Consider the following 17,264-nt stretch of genomic DNA (forward strand, 5'->3'; position numbering starts at 1 on the left):
TTTACTTTCTTTCTTTTATTATGGTATTATTTTCATGTTGTTTAGTGTCGATTTTATTATGCTATTATTATTATTATTATTATTATTATTATTATTATTATTATTGTAATACGTTACTATTCTGTTCTTTAACTTTTTGTTAAATTTTCACTGCTTGTATACTTTGTGACCTGGCAGAGTGTAAGAGAAGGCCCTATGGCCTTAACTCTGCCAGTATAAATAAATAAATTATTATTATTATTATTATTATTATTATTATTATTATTATTATTATTATGCCTGCTGTTCTTGACATATGAATTAAGTGCAATGTTTTTCTTTAATGTCTGAGCTTGAAATCACATATCATATTTTATTAATGTAAATACAAATGTAAAAATGTAACTTAATTAAGTTCGAGATTGTGCGAGATTTCTGGATATTTGACCATGTTCTGGATGTGAAAACATCCAATGTTACAGAGGTATAGGTCAGAAGGCGAGACCTGGCAAATGAGCTGTGCAAGAGGGTAAAAGATGAGTAATCAGAAAAAGATAGTTTCTTTCACTTTGGTTAATATTACACAAATCTACAGACACAGAAATTCAATTCAGACTTCATCATTTGTGATATAGCCATGATTCATGATAAGGTCACATGCCTAAATAGTATATGCACTTGATGATGACGACGATAATGATGATGAGTATTTTGTAAGCAGTCAATTTAAAACTAGACTCTACGTAACTGGTATCAATGCCCACTGTAAACTGACTGCAACAATAAATGATGTCATAATTATGTATCTACCAGTGAAAGAATTTAATGAATTTATTAATGACTTCAAAAATGTGCCCTACATGTTCATAAAGTGTGGCAGGGCATTTCAAGATTCCCTACTTACTCTGGAAAATGTTCTATTAAAGACTGGAGCAAGTAGAAGCCTTCATGATCATTCACTTTAGAAGCTATCAACTTCTGAAACACACCCAACAGTCCACTCTGGAAAAAAAAAAAGAACAAATTTTTTTCCAGACTATGTGCATTAGAATAGTTTATAGTGGCAGACTGTATTTAAATGCTGAACTAAGAAAGTATATGAAACAAACTCATTTTGTATATTGTTCACCTCAAAAACATTTCGAGTAATTTCATTTAAATATTAATTTTATCGTGACTGCAGTAGTGTGTAGTAATATCTTGTAATCTTCTTTAAGAGTTTAAAGATCATTTAAGAATAAGTTAAGAATTACACACAAATTATAAAAATAATCCAAGTGTCTATTTTCGAAATTACACCAGTCATAAGATGCAATAAAAGCACATTTCTCACACACAATATAACTTTTTTTTTAACTGCAAAACTCAACTTTCAGTCAGTTTGTTCAAAGATATTTTCCATCCTAACCTATAATTTTAATTAAAAAAAAAAAAATAAAAAGTGGAAATGTAGAAAATAATAACAATCAAGCATTACTTACAAGAATTATTCTTTACAGTAATGCTGGGAATTCATTTTCAGAACTGAAATTATGGATCATCGGAATGAGGTTCGAAGTGTAGTAGTCGAGAATAACATTTCGGATGCATTAAAAAGGATTGATTATTCAATCCATCTTGACTAAGGTACAATTAACTGCAATTACAGTATTACAAACACCCACTATATGAAAAGAAATTAGCGTAACTGCTTTTATGAATGTCAAAGACTACGAATGTTAAAGATATGGAAGTAAGTTCTTTGGCAATCAAACAATTGACATTCATCAACTTCTCTTGACCATGATTCGTGAAAATGGCTTCTAGTTTACAGAGACTAATCAGACATATTATTATCAAGCAATAATGGAATCAGTATGGTAGGGAAACTGAAAACTCAGTGAAGACCTGTCCTACAGGTATCTGATACATAAAACCGAGAGTATCTCCTGAAGATATTGTAATAATCACCCCCGCCCCCTTCAGTGAGAAACTATTCCTGTATGAACTGAAGTTCACCACACTCACCACTTTCTCTGATGCAGAGATCTGAGCTGCCCCTGTGTGGATGAATGCTTGCAGTAGTCGCACCAGAGGGTGGATGTTACCAGGTCGCTCCCACAGAACTGGTGCCAACAGACAGGGGAACAGCACCATATAGGGCTCTGGGATGGTGCCGCTGTTATGCTGCTCCAGCAGCAGCGACAGGATTTGGAACACATATGGCACAAACTCTGAGAACATAGCATAATCAGACATACTGCTGAGAGCTCACACAATACATACCATCTGAGAAATATGGCTAGAGAACTGGTCGGTTGATCACAACTTAAATCACTGGCTAGTCTAGATTTTCCAGTCATTGTCATAGTAACATCTGTTACAAGAATTATTTGAGAATAGATTAGAGCAGCCAAGACATAGAATTTGTCTTTAGACACAAAGGAATCTTTTTACATGAACTAAATCTACTAAACGAGATCATGTAATGCAGTAAGGAATATTGCAGAATTGATAATAATCAAAAAGGATTATGGGGTAAAACCCATTTTTAATGAATGGCTAGGGCACTCATTATTTTTTCCTTAAATGAGGGTGCTTCTTAAAAGGGGGTTCTCACTTAATATGAGCAGTCACCCTGGTTGGCGAGTTGGTATAGCGCTGGCCTTCTATGCCCAAGGTTGCGGGTTTGATCCCAGGCCAGGTCGATGGCATTTAAGTGTGCTTAAATGCGACAGGCTCATGTCAGTAGATTTACTGGCATGTAAAAGAACTCCTGCGGGACAAAATTCCGACACACCCGGCGACGCTGATATAACCTCTGCAGTTGCAAGCGTCGTTAAATAAAACATAACAATATGAGCAAGGAAGTGCTACCCATTAAATACCCATGGCCAGAGGTGCCAACCTATGATGTAGGTTATCTACAATCCCATCGTATTCACCTTCCCCTTTTCCAAAAAGTCAGATCTGAACCACATATATTATGCATTACTGGTACACTGGCGTTCAAAGGTGTCTGACCTAAGATTTTATGATCATGCAAGCAAACTTTCCAACCATGGGATAAGTCAGAACCAAAGATATAAAAAATTGACCAAAAGTTCCGCTAGTTCTCAATAGGTTGCACCATTATTGTGGCGGTTAAAAAAGTGTCAGGGAAATGTAGATTAAGCATACATTATTCTCATAATTGACGATATCAGCAGTTTCCAGCTAAACTCAGTGTTGTTTTGCAATCAGCAGAGTGAAAACTGAATTCTATAATGCGGGTATATTTATATATGATTGGCAACACTGACTATTATCTTCGTCATCTAATCATAGAAGTAATAACTAACGAAACTACACTTACACCAACAAATTATCGATCACTATCAATTAGAAGGGACAGATATGAGGCTATCAATTGCAAAACTCGCCTTATCCAAAATTAAAAAAAAAAAAGAGTTACATATGGGATGTTGTACTTCTTGCAGCTCTCTATCTACTGATATAGTCAGTTTGTGCAAATCTTGTCTAATTCCTCTTCCATAGAGCCCAGAAAACTACTATCAAATGCACAACTGTCCATATTCATAATGGTTTTTCCTGTTGTCTGACAAATTACTTTACCTGGATAAGGCTCCATCTAACATCTGCAAATTTCTTCTTGGAACAGACTTCTCCTTGCGGAGTCATCTAGATCTTTTGGCTCAGAGCTGATTCCAATATTTATGTGCTTCACATAGGCCTGAATTCTGTTTGATTATTTCTTCACAACTCTGATAATTTTTTCTGTAGGAGATTTACTGGGAAGCACACTTAATACAGTAAATACAACTTTACATAACGTTTAATATTTTACTTGTCCACTTTCATTTTTAAGATAAATTCTGCCGCAATTTATATCTATTCTAAGTCCATTTACAATGTTTTTAGAAAAATTATCGCACTGGTAAGTTGCAAATTCTTCTTTAATTTGTAATGTTCACTTTTCTTCAGCAAATTTGAGTATCTTTGAAAAAAAATATTCAAGAGATGACTACGAAACATTTTTTTCTGTGCGAGATATCTAGGCCTACATAATATTCTGCATGCTCAAGAAATGCATTCTCAGGTAGAATATTAAATAATATTAAATTTTTTTCATGATAATATTATTTTCCGTAATAATTTTTCTTTTGACCATAATTCAGTAATAAGAAGGGAAAATCCCTAATAATTACGGATAATCTGTAATAGTTGGCACCCCAACATAGGCCATTTAATTACATTATATTTACATATTCCTAACACCCATTAAATTTACTACTAGCAAAACATAATATATTTTCATAAAATCAGAATAACATACTGTACTTGTAAGCACTGTAATTAAATATACAATTTTCGGGATATGCAAATACACAATAACATTTCTACAAGCTTACTTTGAATCAAGATAGCGCTGCATACTATCAGTCATAATGTACTGCTGCTAGTGCTAGAATGGAGTGATCATACCTTGCACAGAAATCAATCACAAACATTTGGAACAGGTTCGAAATGTCATTAAACTGGATTATGTAGTCACATATCCACGCCAATATATCCCTTGAAAGCAGGATTTTCCTCAAAGTGGTTCCTCAAAAGTGAGAACCAATTATACATCTTGATTACCAACTTTTAACACTATATCACTTTGGAAAACGTATTATATGTTTTTCATGCGTTAAATTTTATGTTACCTTGTTAACATGTTTCGGCCTGCTATTGGCCATCATCAAAACTGATTGTTGTTAGTCTTGGCGCCTTTTGTTTTGTTTCCAGTGGGAGTGTGTTTGCGTAGTGTAATGTGGAGTCAAAGAGTGTGTGTGTTCTGAAATTGAGTTGTGTGTTAAGAATTTCATCCAAATGAAATTCTCAACACACAACTCCATTTCAGAACACATACACTCTTTGACTCCACATTACACTACACAAACACACTCCCACAGGGAGAGAGAGAGAGAGAGAGAGAGAAAAGGCGCCAAGACCAGCAACAACCATTTCTGATGATGGCCAATAGCAGGCCGAAACATGCAACAAGGTAACATAAAATTTAACATGTGAAAGAAATACAATATGGTTTCCAAAGAGAACCAATTGCACTCTTTATGGGACATTTAAAATCATACCTTAAAAACCAGTGTTACAACGAGATTTTACTTTATCAATCCTTTTTATTTCTCCTCAGAAACTAACTTGTATAGACTACAGAAACAGATGGAATGTAAGTCCTAAGATTTTAAGGCTCTCATATTTCACTAAAGACACAATATTAAAGATCAAGTGGAAGACAGGATTTTCCTTTTTTATCCATGGAAATCTCAATTTGAATTTTTGTGCCTAAGAATCCATCACCATTAGTCAGGATTGAACCTGCCTGCAAACACTGAATCCAATGACACATACGGTAATCACTTGATTACTGAGGATTATATAATGATCAAGTTTTAGATTAAATGTCATTCAAAAACAAGATTACATACATGTTCTGGTTCCTAGTGTCGAAATCGTGACAATGCTTTTTAGTTCTTTTAAGCATTCTGATTATTGTATTGCAGCGATGGGGAAAAGTAGCACAGTGTGTTCCCTTCCCCTCAATCATAGCTGAACCCCTCCCACCGCTAGCTAGCAGACTACTCATTTCTATATCTGTTTCCATCCAAATCGCGACCACAAGTCTGCGAGTATCAGTGGTGGAATCATGTCCCACAGCGAAGTAAAAAGATACATTTACAAAGACGAATGGGAATATAAGTACATTTGTGTTCCTCGAAACAACAAAGCATTGTGTTCGTTGTGCAACAAGGAGGTATTCTACTCCTTGTTTAGTGTTCCGGCATTTTAAATCCCTCCATGAACAGAATTATAGTGAGAAGAATTTGGCAGATAAATATATGAATTTGTATTTTCATCGTGGTGACATTGTTGTAACAGAAATCCTGATATTACAGTATTGTGACGGTTTTATGTAGTCGTATTACAGATTAAACGCCAATTTATGTCCTTTTTAAATAGGACCAGAAATTGGAACAATTCGCGGGTGCTCGTGTAAAGGGGGTTAAGTTGTTTTGGCTACACTGGAATAAGTACAGATTTGAACTATCCACAATTACTTTTCTCTTATGTTAAACGGGTTAGGTCATTCTTCCATCTATGATGCAGTTACAGTGCTCCATATTTTGTGACAAAGGGGTTTTGTTCAGTACCAAAGGAGAGAAGTTTACAAACCTTGCAATTTGACTTAACCCCCCTTACACGAGCACCTTCGAATTATTAAAACATTCATTAAAAAACTAAAGACGAGCCAGCTTCAGTTTGTTTAGCAACTAACATACTCGTGTTAGTTATCTTTTCTCAAAACATATAGTCGAGAAATTTAGGTGTTCTCGGAAGGGAGTAACAACTTCGGCTCCAGGTTTTATAACATGATAATAGCTAAATTCCTAAACATACAATTTGCTAATGCCGCTTATTTTAAAAAAATCAATTAAATAATTGCTGTTAACGGAGAAAATTTAAAGTTCTGTGTTTTTTCTCTTCTTCTTTTTTACTTTTTACTCTGTTATTTAATAAAAATGTCTTAACATTATATGGAATACTCCCTGAGCACAAGTATGTAACTTACTCTGTCTGGGGCTGCTGGAGTGTTTTATGTTAAAAAAAATCAATATGTATCTTTGTTCTGGCAATGAAGTATTATTATTATTATTATTATTATTATTATATTGTTGTTTCTTTTGTAACATTATTTATATATTTGTTAATTATTCGTGCTATCAGTTCACCTGTTGCAAGAAAAGTATTTGCATTCTATTTACTTTGTTCATTACTCATTTGATCTGTTTACCGAATGAAGTAACACAATTATTATTTTCGTTCTATTTATGTAAATACATTTTAATTTCTCAAATATAAATGCTTGTTTCGTCCTATTAACATTTATCAGCACCCTATTAATTTAGGTTAGGAGTATAACAACGCAACTATTACATCGCATTTCTACTGGGTTACGTCACTGCACAGCTTTGGATTCACCTTGTAAACAAGCAAACGAAATATGCCTGACCTTGCTGTTTTAGATGTGGAGTAAGTTGCTGCTTATGTTCGTTCCATCCCCATTCCCCATCGCTGTTGTATTGTGTTTCTGTTTTATGAAGAATTTTAGATAAGGGTGCAAATAGTCATAGTAGCTGACGCACCCTTTTTAAACCCAATTAACTAACTAACTCTTAGTGTCGAGCATGCAACAATTTAGTCACTGGCTTTTCTCAGTTACTGTTGCCTTAAATGATATGCATTTTCAGTTTGTGCACCTTGTCCTTGTATGTCAGCAAGATGGTTAGGGATCAGAGAGATTATGATTCAATGAGTTTCTACTTTTCTCCATTCGTTCTTGGTGGTCTAGTGTTTACCATGCTGGCCATTGCATTTAGGGTAGCGTTTCAATCCAGTCGAGGTCAATGGATTTCAAAGAGCAATAAAAATACAGTAAAACCTCGATAAGATGTGCCCACTTATTATGCTATCCCGTGTAATACGCTATTTTTGTCCGGACGCTGCACATTGCATATATAACGCCTTTATAAAATACCCCGTTTGTTGCACTTAAGTCCCGCATAATATGCTGTTTTTGTGGAATATTTTCGATGTAATTTTCAGCAATGTACTGTAACAGCAATGAAACATCTTGGTCATTGAACTCACTGGTGCCATTAATCTGAAAAGTATTGGTATTCGACCCTTTACCTGCGCATTTAAACCTTCATACTTCATACCTTAGTATACTCCTCCATCTTGTTACGCTCTCTTATTCGACTCCTTACCTGCGTGCTTAAAGCCTACATACAGTTACAATATCTCACCCTCTTGTTAACTCTCTCTCTCAAACAACATTCCTCACTTGGCTGTAATAAAATTCTGGAAATTTTTGCTGGGCAGTTTGTTGTCCTTCAGTGTATTGAAGTGTCTGTGAATGTGATTTCAATGAGTGTTAAACGAAAAGCCCTTTCTGTGACGGAAAAATTGGAAATCTTACGAAAGTACGACGAGACCAGTACTCTTACTCAGAAACAACTCTCTGATTCATTAGGAATCCCATCATCGATATTAAGAATGATAATAAAAAATCGCGACTCCATCACTACAGCTGCGCCGTCGGGAGGATGTAATCGCAGAAACTGAAGTGTGGTAAACATGAGGACTTGGAGAACATGCACACGGCAAACAACAATAAATGGCTTTAATACTGTATTACCTTTCATAAATCATGTATTTCAACAAAGAAAAATGCTAACAGATACTGTATATAAGTCAAAATTAGTATACCCACTAATACGAGGTCCCGGTTATTAATACGCGTTTTACACATGGTCCCTTGAACAGTGTCTTATCGGGGTTTTACTGTACTTAGCATCTTCCTCCAGGGAAGAAATAAAGCCTGCATCATGGAATTACAACATGTAAATAGATACGAGCTCAAGGCAAGATTCATTGGCCATTTCTCACTCACACTGAATTTCAATGATGAATGACCACTGCAGTCGGAAGCATTATTAAACAAAATATTATTACTAGTGCTTTTCTCCATCAGTCTTCCTTATTGTAATCAAGATGACATCTTCTATCAAGAGTTTGAAACAGTGTAATGGCAGACCTGAAAATGAATTTTTTATTTATCGAGCTTCATTAATAAATGTAGGAGCCATAATTTAGTAAATCTACTAAGTGGGGCCAATGTCTTTATTTCTCATCTGATGGAAGTCGCACTTAGAATTTTGTTCGCCTAAAATTCTATCACCATCAGCTGGGATCAAACCCGTGTATCCTCTGTCCAGAAGTAACCAACTGACCACCCAAGGCATCATTACGTGTATGTGAAATGTCAGTATTGGTATATGTTTCATAAAGGTAGAATAGACCTGGAGGCTGGTTAGATTTTCTTCGAATATGTCTGTTCCAATATGCTATACTGGTCACCTCATGTTAACACAGTTTTAATGACCTTTCAGAAATCTTCAACATTTTCAAAAAATTCTTGCGGCCAGTTTATTAATTATCCTGATTTGAGAATTACAGTTTCATAATCAGTGGGGCAGCCAGAATTTGGTTCTGGGGGGTGGTTTGAAATTTTTTTTTTAAATAAAAAAAATTGGCTATAACACATACGGTAACAAAACTTTAATATATTATTACTTATAATTAGTTGAATGAAACAAAACTTCTCATTGGACTAAATAGGTACCCAACTAAAGCAAACAGTAATCCATTTGCTGTTGAGTCCCCTTGAATACAAATGCAGCATATACTTTCTCGGCAACAGTGCAGTTATGCACATGCACAATGCACTATCACGTTATGTCAGTACTGTCAAAAAAATCTTTCGAATTTATCTTTCACACCACATATTGCTTATTGTGCTGATACGTACAATAAGATGTAAATTTTTCTTTTTGCAGTTCATTTCATCTCTTTTTACCCTTGGGACAAAGGTTTCATTTCATTTCACTAATTCTTTTAGTGTTGGCATGTTCAGAATTCAACATGCTTGTTTGGCACCGCTGCATGGTGTACCCCACTACAGCCAATCTCGTAGGCAAAGAGTGCCTTTGTTTAGTCTTAGTGTTAGTGTATAGTAGGGCATGTTTTTTTCTTCTTATAGTAGTTTTGGAATTATCATGGCTTCAAAGCATTTTAGCAAATTTATTTTAAACAATGCTCTTTTAAAGATCTAATTAAGTGTGTATTTTTACATGATATTTTATAAACAAATGCTCTTTTAGTTTCACGTATATTTTAAAATATTTCATCATAACTAATAAATTAAACAAGAAATCGTACAGCATTGAAAAGAAAGGCAACTGGTGATTTACATACAAAACCCTTGAAAGTTGATCAGGGCCGAAATTAAAGAAAATAATAATTTTGAGAATGTATTTCCCCCCCCCTGAAATTCATCTGTTCAGGCAGGAAATTTACAGAAAGCTTTTTAAAATGCTTCCTCTGTTCCTTCTTCTATCAAAGAAGCCTTATAATAATGCTTGTGCGAAAATGTATACACACATTGGAGAACAGTTCTTATGTGGACAGCAACAGTAAAATTGTCTTAATAACCTGTAAAACAACTCTAACTTTTCTCATGAATAATGAATGCATCATCGTTTTGGGATGACAGTACTTTTGATTATGCTCCTCAACCATTTCTATATTTCTTACAGTTTGTATTACTGGCAGTTACATTTTTTAGATCACTTCTTATTTACAGTATTTAACTGTGTACAAATTTTCAAAGAGAGTTTCGACAAAATATGGTGGAAATCTCTCTCATCAGATGGCCTGAAGAGGAAAATTTGAATGAGGAATTGGTCGGTAATTCAGCTTGAAGTCCTGTTTTTTTTTTAGTATTTTTACTGTGGTAGTTTAAATATTCATTTTAGGTTAGAGCAGAGTATCCAGAAAACTAATAATTCTATATTTGATCAGTAGAGAGAGAATAAAATTACGTCTAAACAGGCACCTCATGTTGCAAAAGCCAACATAAAAACTATAAACCATTAATCTGGGTGCCTATACAAATATTTTCTATCATATTGATATCCCGAAAGCACTGAAAGCTCACAGTGGCACCAACTTACGAAATAAGGAATGGCGAAAACATTTTGCATGCTTTTACATTAAAAATGAAGAAATCCACACTCATATATAATAATGATACACAACTAAAGAATGTATGTACCTTGAACGTCTTGTTGAAGTATGCCTTGGAAGATTGGAAATAAAGCTTCCTCAAATGAGCTTACAGCATTTGCATCAGCTGTACATACAATTCTGCAAAATGAAGAGTAAGTAATATAAGAGAACAAGCTCATACACAAACCTCAATTATACAATTATTTTTTAAAACTGTATGTCAAAGAAACTCACTTGATAGAAATGCTAAGAGTTTCGAAGAGGTAATGGTTAAAATGTGGGCGACTTGGATTTCTGGACACGATTGCCAATTTTTCTGTTAATTTAGGTAGTAATTCACTAAGAAATGGAATTACACGAGCTTGCAGAGCTGAAAAACTACGCATTACAGCTGAAACAGAGAAAAAGCAAACACTGAATTAATGTCTCAATGCAAGGTCACTACGAAATCTGCACACAATGAAGTAAATCTAAAAGTTTATGCATTAACAGCATTAAGTTGAATTACATAGACGAGGCTTTAACTTGAACTCTGCATTGATAAATATTTCCAGGGTAATAAAAAATGTCGTTAAGGTAAACGGATGATCACAGTACCTTTCATAACATATTCATTTTCTTGGGAGCCATGCATAGTCATTGTTCTGAATAAGTTGTTCAAAAGATCTGGTGCAATGGGAACCAATTCTTCACTTTTCACTCTACAACAGAAAGAAAAATTTCCAGACTTACAAAATATTGAGATTTAAAAACAAACATGTAATTTGAAAATACATTAGAAAAACAAACTTATCTGCTTTCAAGTTTATAAACACTAGAACCTTAATTATCATCGTTTCTACTAACGGTCATTCACTATTATTTTAATGCCATGAAATTCAATTATCCAGTCATAAGCTGGTTGCTCTGTTATGTGAGTCACACAGCCTGATAAGGAGTTCAGGGATTCACAGTCTCTACAATTATTACTGAAGAGTTGAATCACAGATGAGTTTGATTGTTTGGGCCTAGAGTGGTGGTCTATTACTTTTAGTCATCATAAAGCAGAATTAATACAAGAGGGTGGAAGTGCATTATATAGCGAAATTTATAAACTTGTACTTGCTATTTGGGAACAGGAAATTGTACCAGAACAATAATTGTACCTATTTTTAAGAAGGGGGACAAAACCAACTGTGGTAACTTTCGAGGAATATCACTTTTGTTGACGACGTACAAAATTTTGTCCAATATTCTTTTGAGAAGATTTAACTCCATACGTAGATGAAATTATTGGGGATCATCAGTGCGGTTTTAGGCGTAATAGATCGACTATTGATCAGATTTTTTGTATTCGACAGATAATGGAGAAAAAATGGGAGTATAAGGGTACAGTACATCAGTTATTCATAGATTTCAAAAAGGCATATGACTCGGTTAAGAGGGAAGTATTATATGATATTCTTATTGAATTTGGTATTCCCAAGAAACTAGTTCGATTAATTAAAATGTGTCTCAATGAAACATACAGCAGAGTCCGTATAGGTCAGTTTCTATCTGATGCTTTTCCAATTCACTGCGGGCTAAAGCAGGGAGATGCACTATCACCTTTACTTTTTAACTTCGCTTTAGAATATGCCATTAGGAAAGTTCAGGATAACAGGCAGGGTTTGGAATTGAACGGGTTACATCAGCTTCTTGTCTATGTGGATGACGTGAATATGTTAGGAGAAAATACACAAACGATTAGGGAAAACACGGAAATTTTACTTGAAGCAAGTAAAGCGATCGGTTTGGAAGTAAATCCCGAAAAGACAAAGTATATGATTATGTCTGGTGACCAGAATATTGTACGAAATGGAAATATAAAAATTGGAGATTTATCCTTCAAAGGGGTGGAAAAATTCAAATATCTTGGAGCAACAGTAACAAATATAAATGACACTCGGGAGGAAATTAAACACAGAATAAATATGGGAAATGCGTGTTATTATTCGGTTGAGAACCTTTTATCATCTAGTCTGCTATCCAAAAATCTGAAAGTTAGAATTTATAAAACAGTTATATTACCGGTTGTTCTGGATGGTTGTGAAACTTGGACTCTCACTTTGAGAGAGGAACATAGGTTAAGGGTGTTTGAGAATAAGGTGCTTAGGAAAATATTTGGGGCTAAGCGGGATGAAGTTACAGGAGAATGGAGAAAGTTACACAACGCAGAACTGAATGCATTGTATACTTCACCTGTCATAATTAGGAACATTAAATCCAGACGTTTGAGATGGGCAGGGAATGTAGCATGTATGGGCGAATCAAGAAATGCATATAGAGTGTTAGTTGGGAGACCGGAGGGAAAAAGACCTTTGGGGAGGCCGAGACGTAGATGGGAGGATAATATTAAAATGGATTTGAGGGAGGTGGGATATGATGATAGAGACTGGATTAATCTTGCACAGGCTAGGGACCGATGGCGGGCTTATGTGAGGGCGGCAATGAACCTTCGGGTTCCTTAAAAGCCATTTGTAAGTAAGTAAGTAAGTAATGTAGTAAATGAGGTTTTTTTATATTTGTACATGATTTCAGCATTCTGTAGGTCCACTATCCGTGTGACAAAGGTATCTAGGAGTTAATTTCAACGTTGAAGTCGGAAAACTAAAATGGCACCCCAGCAAAAGACGTAATTCAGTGTTTATTGAATTTTACAGTATTTAATAAGCTTAACTGTAGAAGTTCTATACGAAAAATATAATGGATTCAATAAGTCTGTATGAAGTAACATCAATGTGATAGTGTTAAGGGATGACATCATTCATTCATTTAGTGTTCTGCCCAAGGGCAGGTCTTTCACTGCAAATTCAGCTTTCTCCAATCTTTTCTATTTTCTGCCTTCCTCTTTTTTTTTTCTCATATGATAGTTTACATCCAGAATCTTTTACCACAGAAAGACTCATAATGCCATGTTTGCAGTTTTTCTTGTGAAAGATAAATGTGGTAGCTTCCTGTTGCTTTCCGCAAACCTCTCTCTCTTTTGCAGGGGGCCCCAGCATGGATCTGACTAATTAAGCCCTCTGGAATTCACCGAAATTCACTGCAAGGGTTAAATATCAGTTATGGATGATATTTCCCGTAATATATATTTTATTGAAATTTAAAACCTAAAATGCTGATTTGAAAACCATTTTGAGTCCAATAAGCTGTGCCTCAATATACAAATTTATTGTTAGAACTGTCAAAACTTATCATATACAATTATGGTTAAATACATAAATGTTATTAGCACATATTATGAAATAAACGTTTTTGGCTCAAAGGAGCCATCTTCAGATCAAGTATGTTAAACCTACGGAATACACTATATAAAATTAAATAAACAGTGGAATATATGTTTCCTAAAGGATGTACATAATAGGTGACTGTAGTTTATATGTATATCAATAGTTAAAATAGATTAAAAACATGAGACAATAACAATTATAACAATAAAATAACAACATGTATGTGGTATTAAATAAACTACGTGTTGGCAGGATATAATTGAGTTAATCAATAAATTACTTGCATGTGAGGAAGGAACTTGAGCTGTGCATGAACAACATTTGGCGATATTACAAAACATGAGTTAATAAAATTACAGATAGCAAATTGTATTACATATAAAATAGAATTGTAAAATAGTGACAGCATATACAAAGAAGAATTAGTTCCTGTAAGTTATTACAAGAAAACTATAAGTGGAGTTAATTGCCATTATGTTACAAGTCTTCATGCTTCGAAGATAGGATGGAACATTTGTAACAGATTGTGTCTTGAAAAATAGAGAGACACGGAGAGTTGTTATATCCAAAGATGTGGGGTAGCAGGCACCAACTGTTAGCAACGTTATGTTTACAAGGCAGAAATAAATATTGTATAAGTATTTATTTATTGATATGGTATGTTGCACAGTGTTTATGAAACAACCCTGAAATTCTGACTACCCACAGTGACAGGAATCAATTGAATAAACTTATTCTATCGTTTTAAATGATAGGGAGTTATGTTTACCAAAACCGTGTTAGGTCGAACTTCGTTAAGCCAAACTGACTCTTTTTCAGTTCCTTGGAATTCGGATTAATGAGTCTATTGTACTCTGAAGAACAGCAAATAGTAATGGAATTTAAAACTATGTCCACAGACGGCAAATTACGAAAAATACTGAGGATTTGGTACACAGACAATCCTTAATCACAAACCAGGAATAAGAATAAGAAAATGTTTTGTTTCTGAAAATTACAAATATAGAAGATGATTTAGAGGAGTGAAAACATGTTATTACAATACAAATAGTTTGGGACAGAAAATCTACAGTCAGTAAATCCTCAGTTCCTCGCAAGAGGGCACTAAATTTGAAATATCTGCTTGACAGTAAGCGACACTTTGATCGTCATTTGTGAACTGATTGTCTTTTTGATGTCATACATCTTTGTAAGCATCATTAGAGATTTCAGGTATAGCACTATAAGATTTGCAAAATTGTCAGGGGTTGTCACTTCGAACAATTACTCCGCCCCAGAGAACAAGGTGCCGGTGCAGGTGTTACGTGCTGTCTCTTCTCACTTTATAGATCTCTTGGATATGGAACAAGTTTTGATGGTGAAATCATTGCAATAAGTGAATGTCTCAGGAATCTTCTATGCCACATCAATAAATTTAGGAATGCAATTATATTGTCAGACTCCAAAGCAGCTATTCTATCAATCGTCTCTAAACATACACTTTCATCTCAAACAGCAGAAATATCTAAAATGCGCTCTCAATTAATATCACTCAATAAAAGAATTGTATTCCAATGGATACCATCCCATTGTGGAATCCTGGGAAACGAGAATGAGGATGCTTTAGCAAAGAAGGGCAGCACTGCTACTTACAGATCTGTTACTAAATCTACGTATTACTCTGTGAAGAGATTTATTAAATCTACATATTCAGGCCGGGTGCACACAGAATCAGACGCGACGTGACACGGCGCGGCGTGACACTACGTTTTGCTTTACAATGCCTCGCGACAGCTTAAAACTGTCTGCTCGCGACAACTGGTTTGCTAGCTGTGGGATTGGAAAACTGGCCTAGGCTAGAAAATGGCGTCAATAATAGAGGACTGTCTATATGAAAAATTCTATTGTATTTGCTTATTATTTCCTAAGGACGCAAGCTCCTAAAAATCTGTATGATTGAAAGAGTCTTAAAATTAAAATGTATTGCACAAACGTCATTTTTTATGTTTATGACTACTTCACAACTCACAATAAAGAAAAATAATATATAAAATCAATAATGAGTGATAGTATAGAGCAGAGAATTAGGCTTACTACAAATTACACTGGTCAACAGTCATTTTGAGCCAGACATAAAACTAACAAATTCTTACTAATTTTGACCTCCTGAATTAAAAAATAACAAGCAAAATGTTCCATCACTTCGGGTTTTCGAGATGCACAACATAATTAATTTTGTATGCATTTTATTTAAAAAGTCACCGTATTTCGTGTGTAACTATTTTGTTTCACAAATGTGAAGACACATTATGTGAAAACAATATTAGTATAAGTAGGGCATCATGTTAGAAGCACTTGTAGAAATGGAAATTATTTTATTGCCCTTCTAAGAGTCTATTTCAAGGGAGTGAAACAGGTTCGCGGTATAAATTCACTTGAGTTTACCTGATTTTACTTGAGATGTGCATTTCTTTCACAGTGAGCTTTAATTACATTACTGTAGTTTATATTTTTCAAAATATCACCATGACAAAACCACTTCTAGAAGCGGAAATTGTTTTATTGCCCTTTTTGGTTACATTTGGAGGGGAAGAAACAGGTTCGCCGTATGAAAAACGCTTTGGTTTACCAGGATATTTCTATGGTGTTAGTATTCTGTCTAAGACGTGTATTTCTTTAAAGTGTACTTTAATGATAATATTCAAAGTACGAATGGTTTATATGTGCGGATTTGAAGGTTGTAGCATTGCTTTTTGGAATGCAATTAGGCTACACAAAATTTTGCTGCTTTCTCTACGAATTGGACAGTCGCGCTCGAGATATTTTATTTTATTGGGTTATTTTACGACGCTGTATCAACATCTAGGTTATTTAGCGCCTGAATGAAATGAAGGTGATAATGCCAGTGAAATGAGTCCGGGGGGTCTAGCACCGAAAGTTACCCAGCATTTGCTCGTATTGGGTTGAGGGAAAACCCCGGAAAAAACCTCAATCAGGTAACTTGCCCTGACCGGGATTCGAACCCGGGCCACCTGGTTTCGCGGCCAGACGCGCTGACCGTTACTCCACAGGTGTGGACTCGCGCTCGAGATAAGCATTATAAAATAAAACGACAATCACTAGAGCCAAGAAAGAAAAATATTATATATCAATCCCTTGTACCTCAAAGCGAAGTAATTTTACCCCTTTTACACAATAAGTTAGGGTTAATGAAGAATTTTGTTAAAGGGATAAATTATAAAACTGAAGCATTTAAAAATATCCAGGAAAAATTTCCTGCTATTAATAATCCGTGGCGCTACACCCCGTGAAGAGCCCAGACCAACCAGCCGGCTGCTGGCCTCACGTCCACATGCCAAAACAGAGGTGGACGATCATCCA

General features: G+C 34.9%; 1 protein-coding gene across 4 annotated transcripts in view; it reads right to left on the reverse strand.

Annotated features, from left to right (window-relative positions):
* The window catches only part of Cse1 (chromosome segregation 1), a 57,757-nt gene that overhangs the window by 11,402 nt on the left and 29,091 nt on the right, over window positions 1-17,264 (reverse strand). For all 4 annotated transcript variants that reach the window (XM_069820463.1, XM_069820462.1, XM_069820461.1 and 1 more), the window contains exons 13-17: window positions 11,251-11,354; window positions 10,888-11,044; window positions 10,700-10,791; window positions 1,987-2,192; window positions 884-981 (exon numbers count right to left, since the gene is read on the reverse strand). In XM_069820463.1, the coding sequence (XP_069676564.1) occupies window positions 884-981; window positions 1,987-2,192; window positions 10,700-10,791; window positions 10,888-11,044; window positions 11,251-11,354 (657 nt within the window). The remainder of the gene's footprint in view (window positions 1-883; window positions 982-1,986; window positions 2,193-10,699; window positions 10,792-10,887; window positions 11,045-11,250; window positions 11,355-17,264) is intronic.

This window comes from Periplaneta americana, chromosome 3 (genome assembly GCF_040183065.1).
Source record: "Periplaneta americana isolate PAMFEO1 chromosome 3, P.americana_PAMFEO1_priV1, whole genome shotgun sequence".
Taxonomy (NCBI): Eukaryota; Metazoa; Arthropoda; class Insecta; order Blattodea; family Blattidae; genus Periplaneta; species Periplaneta americana.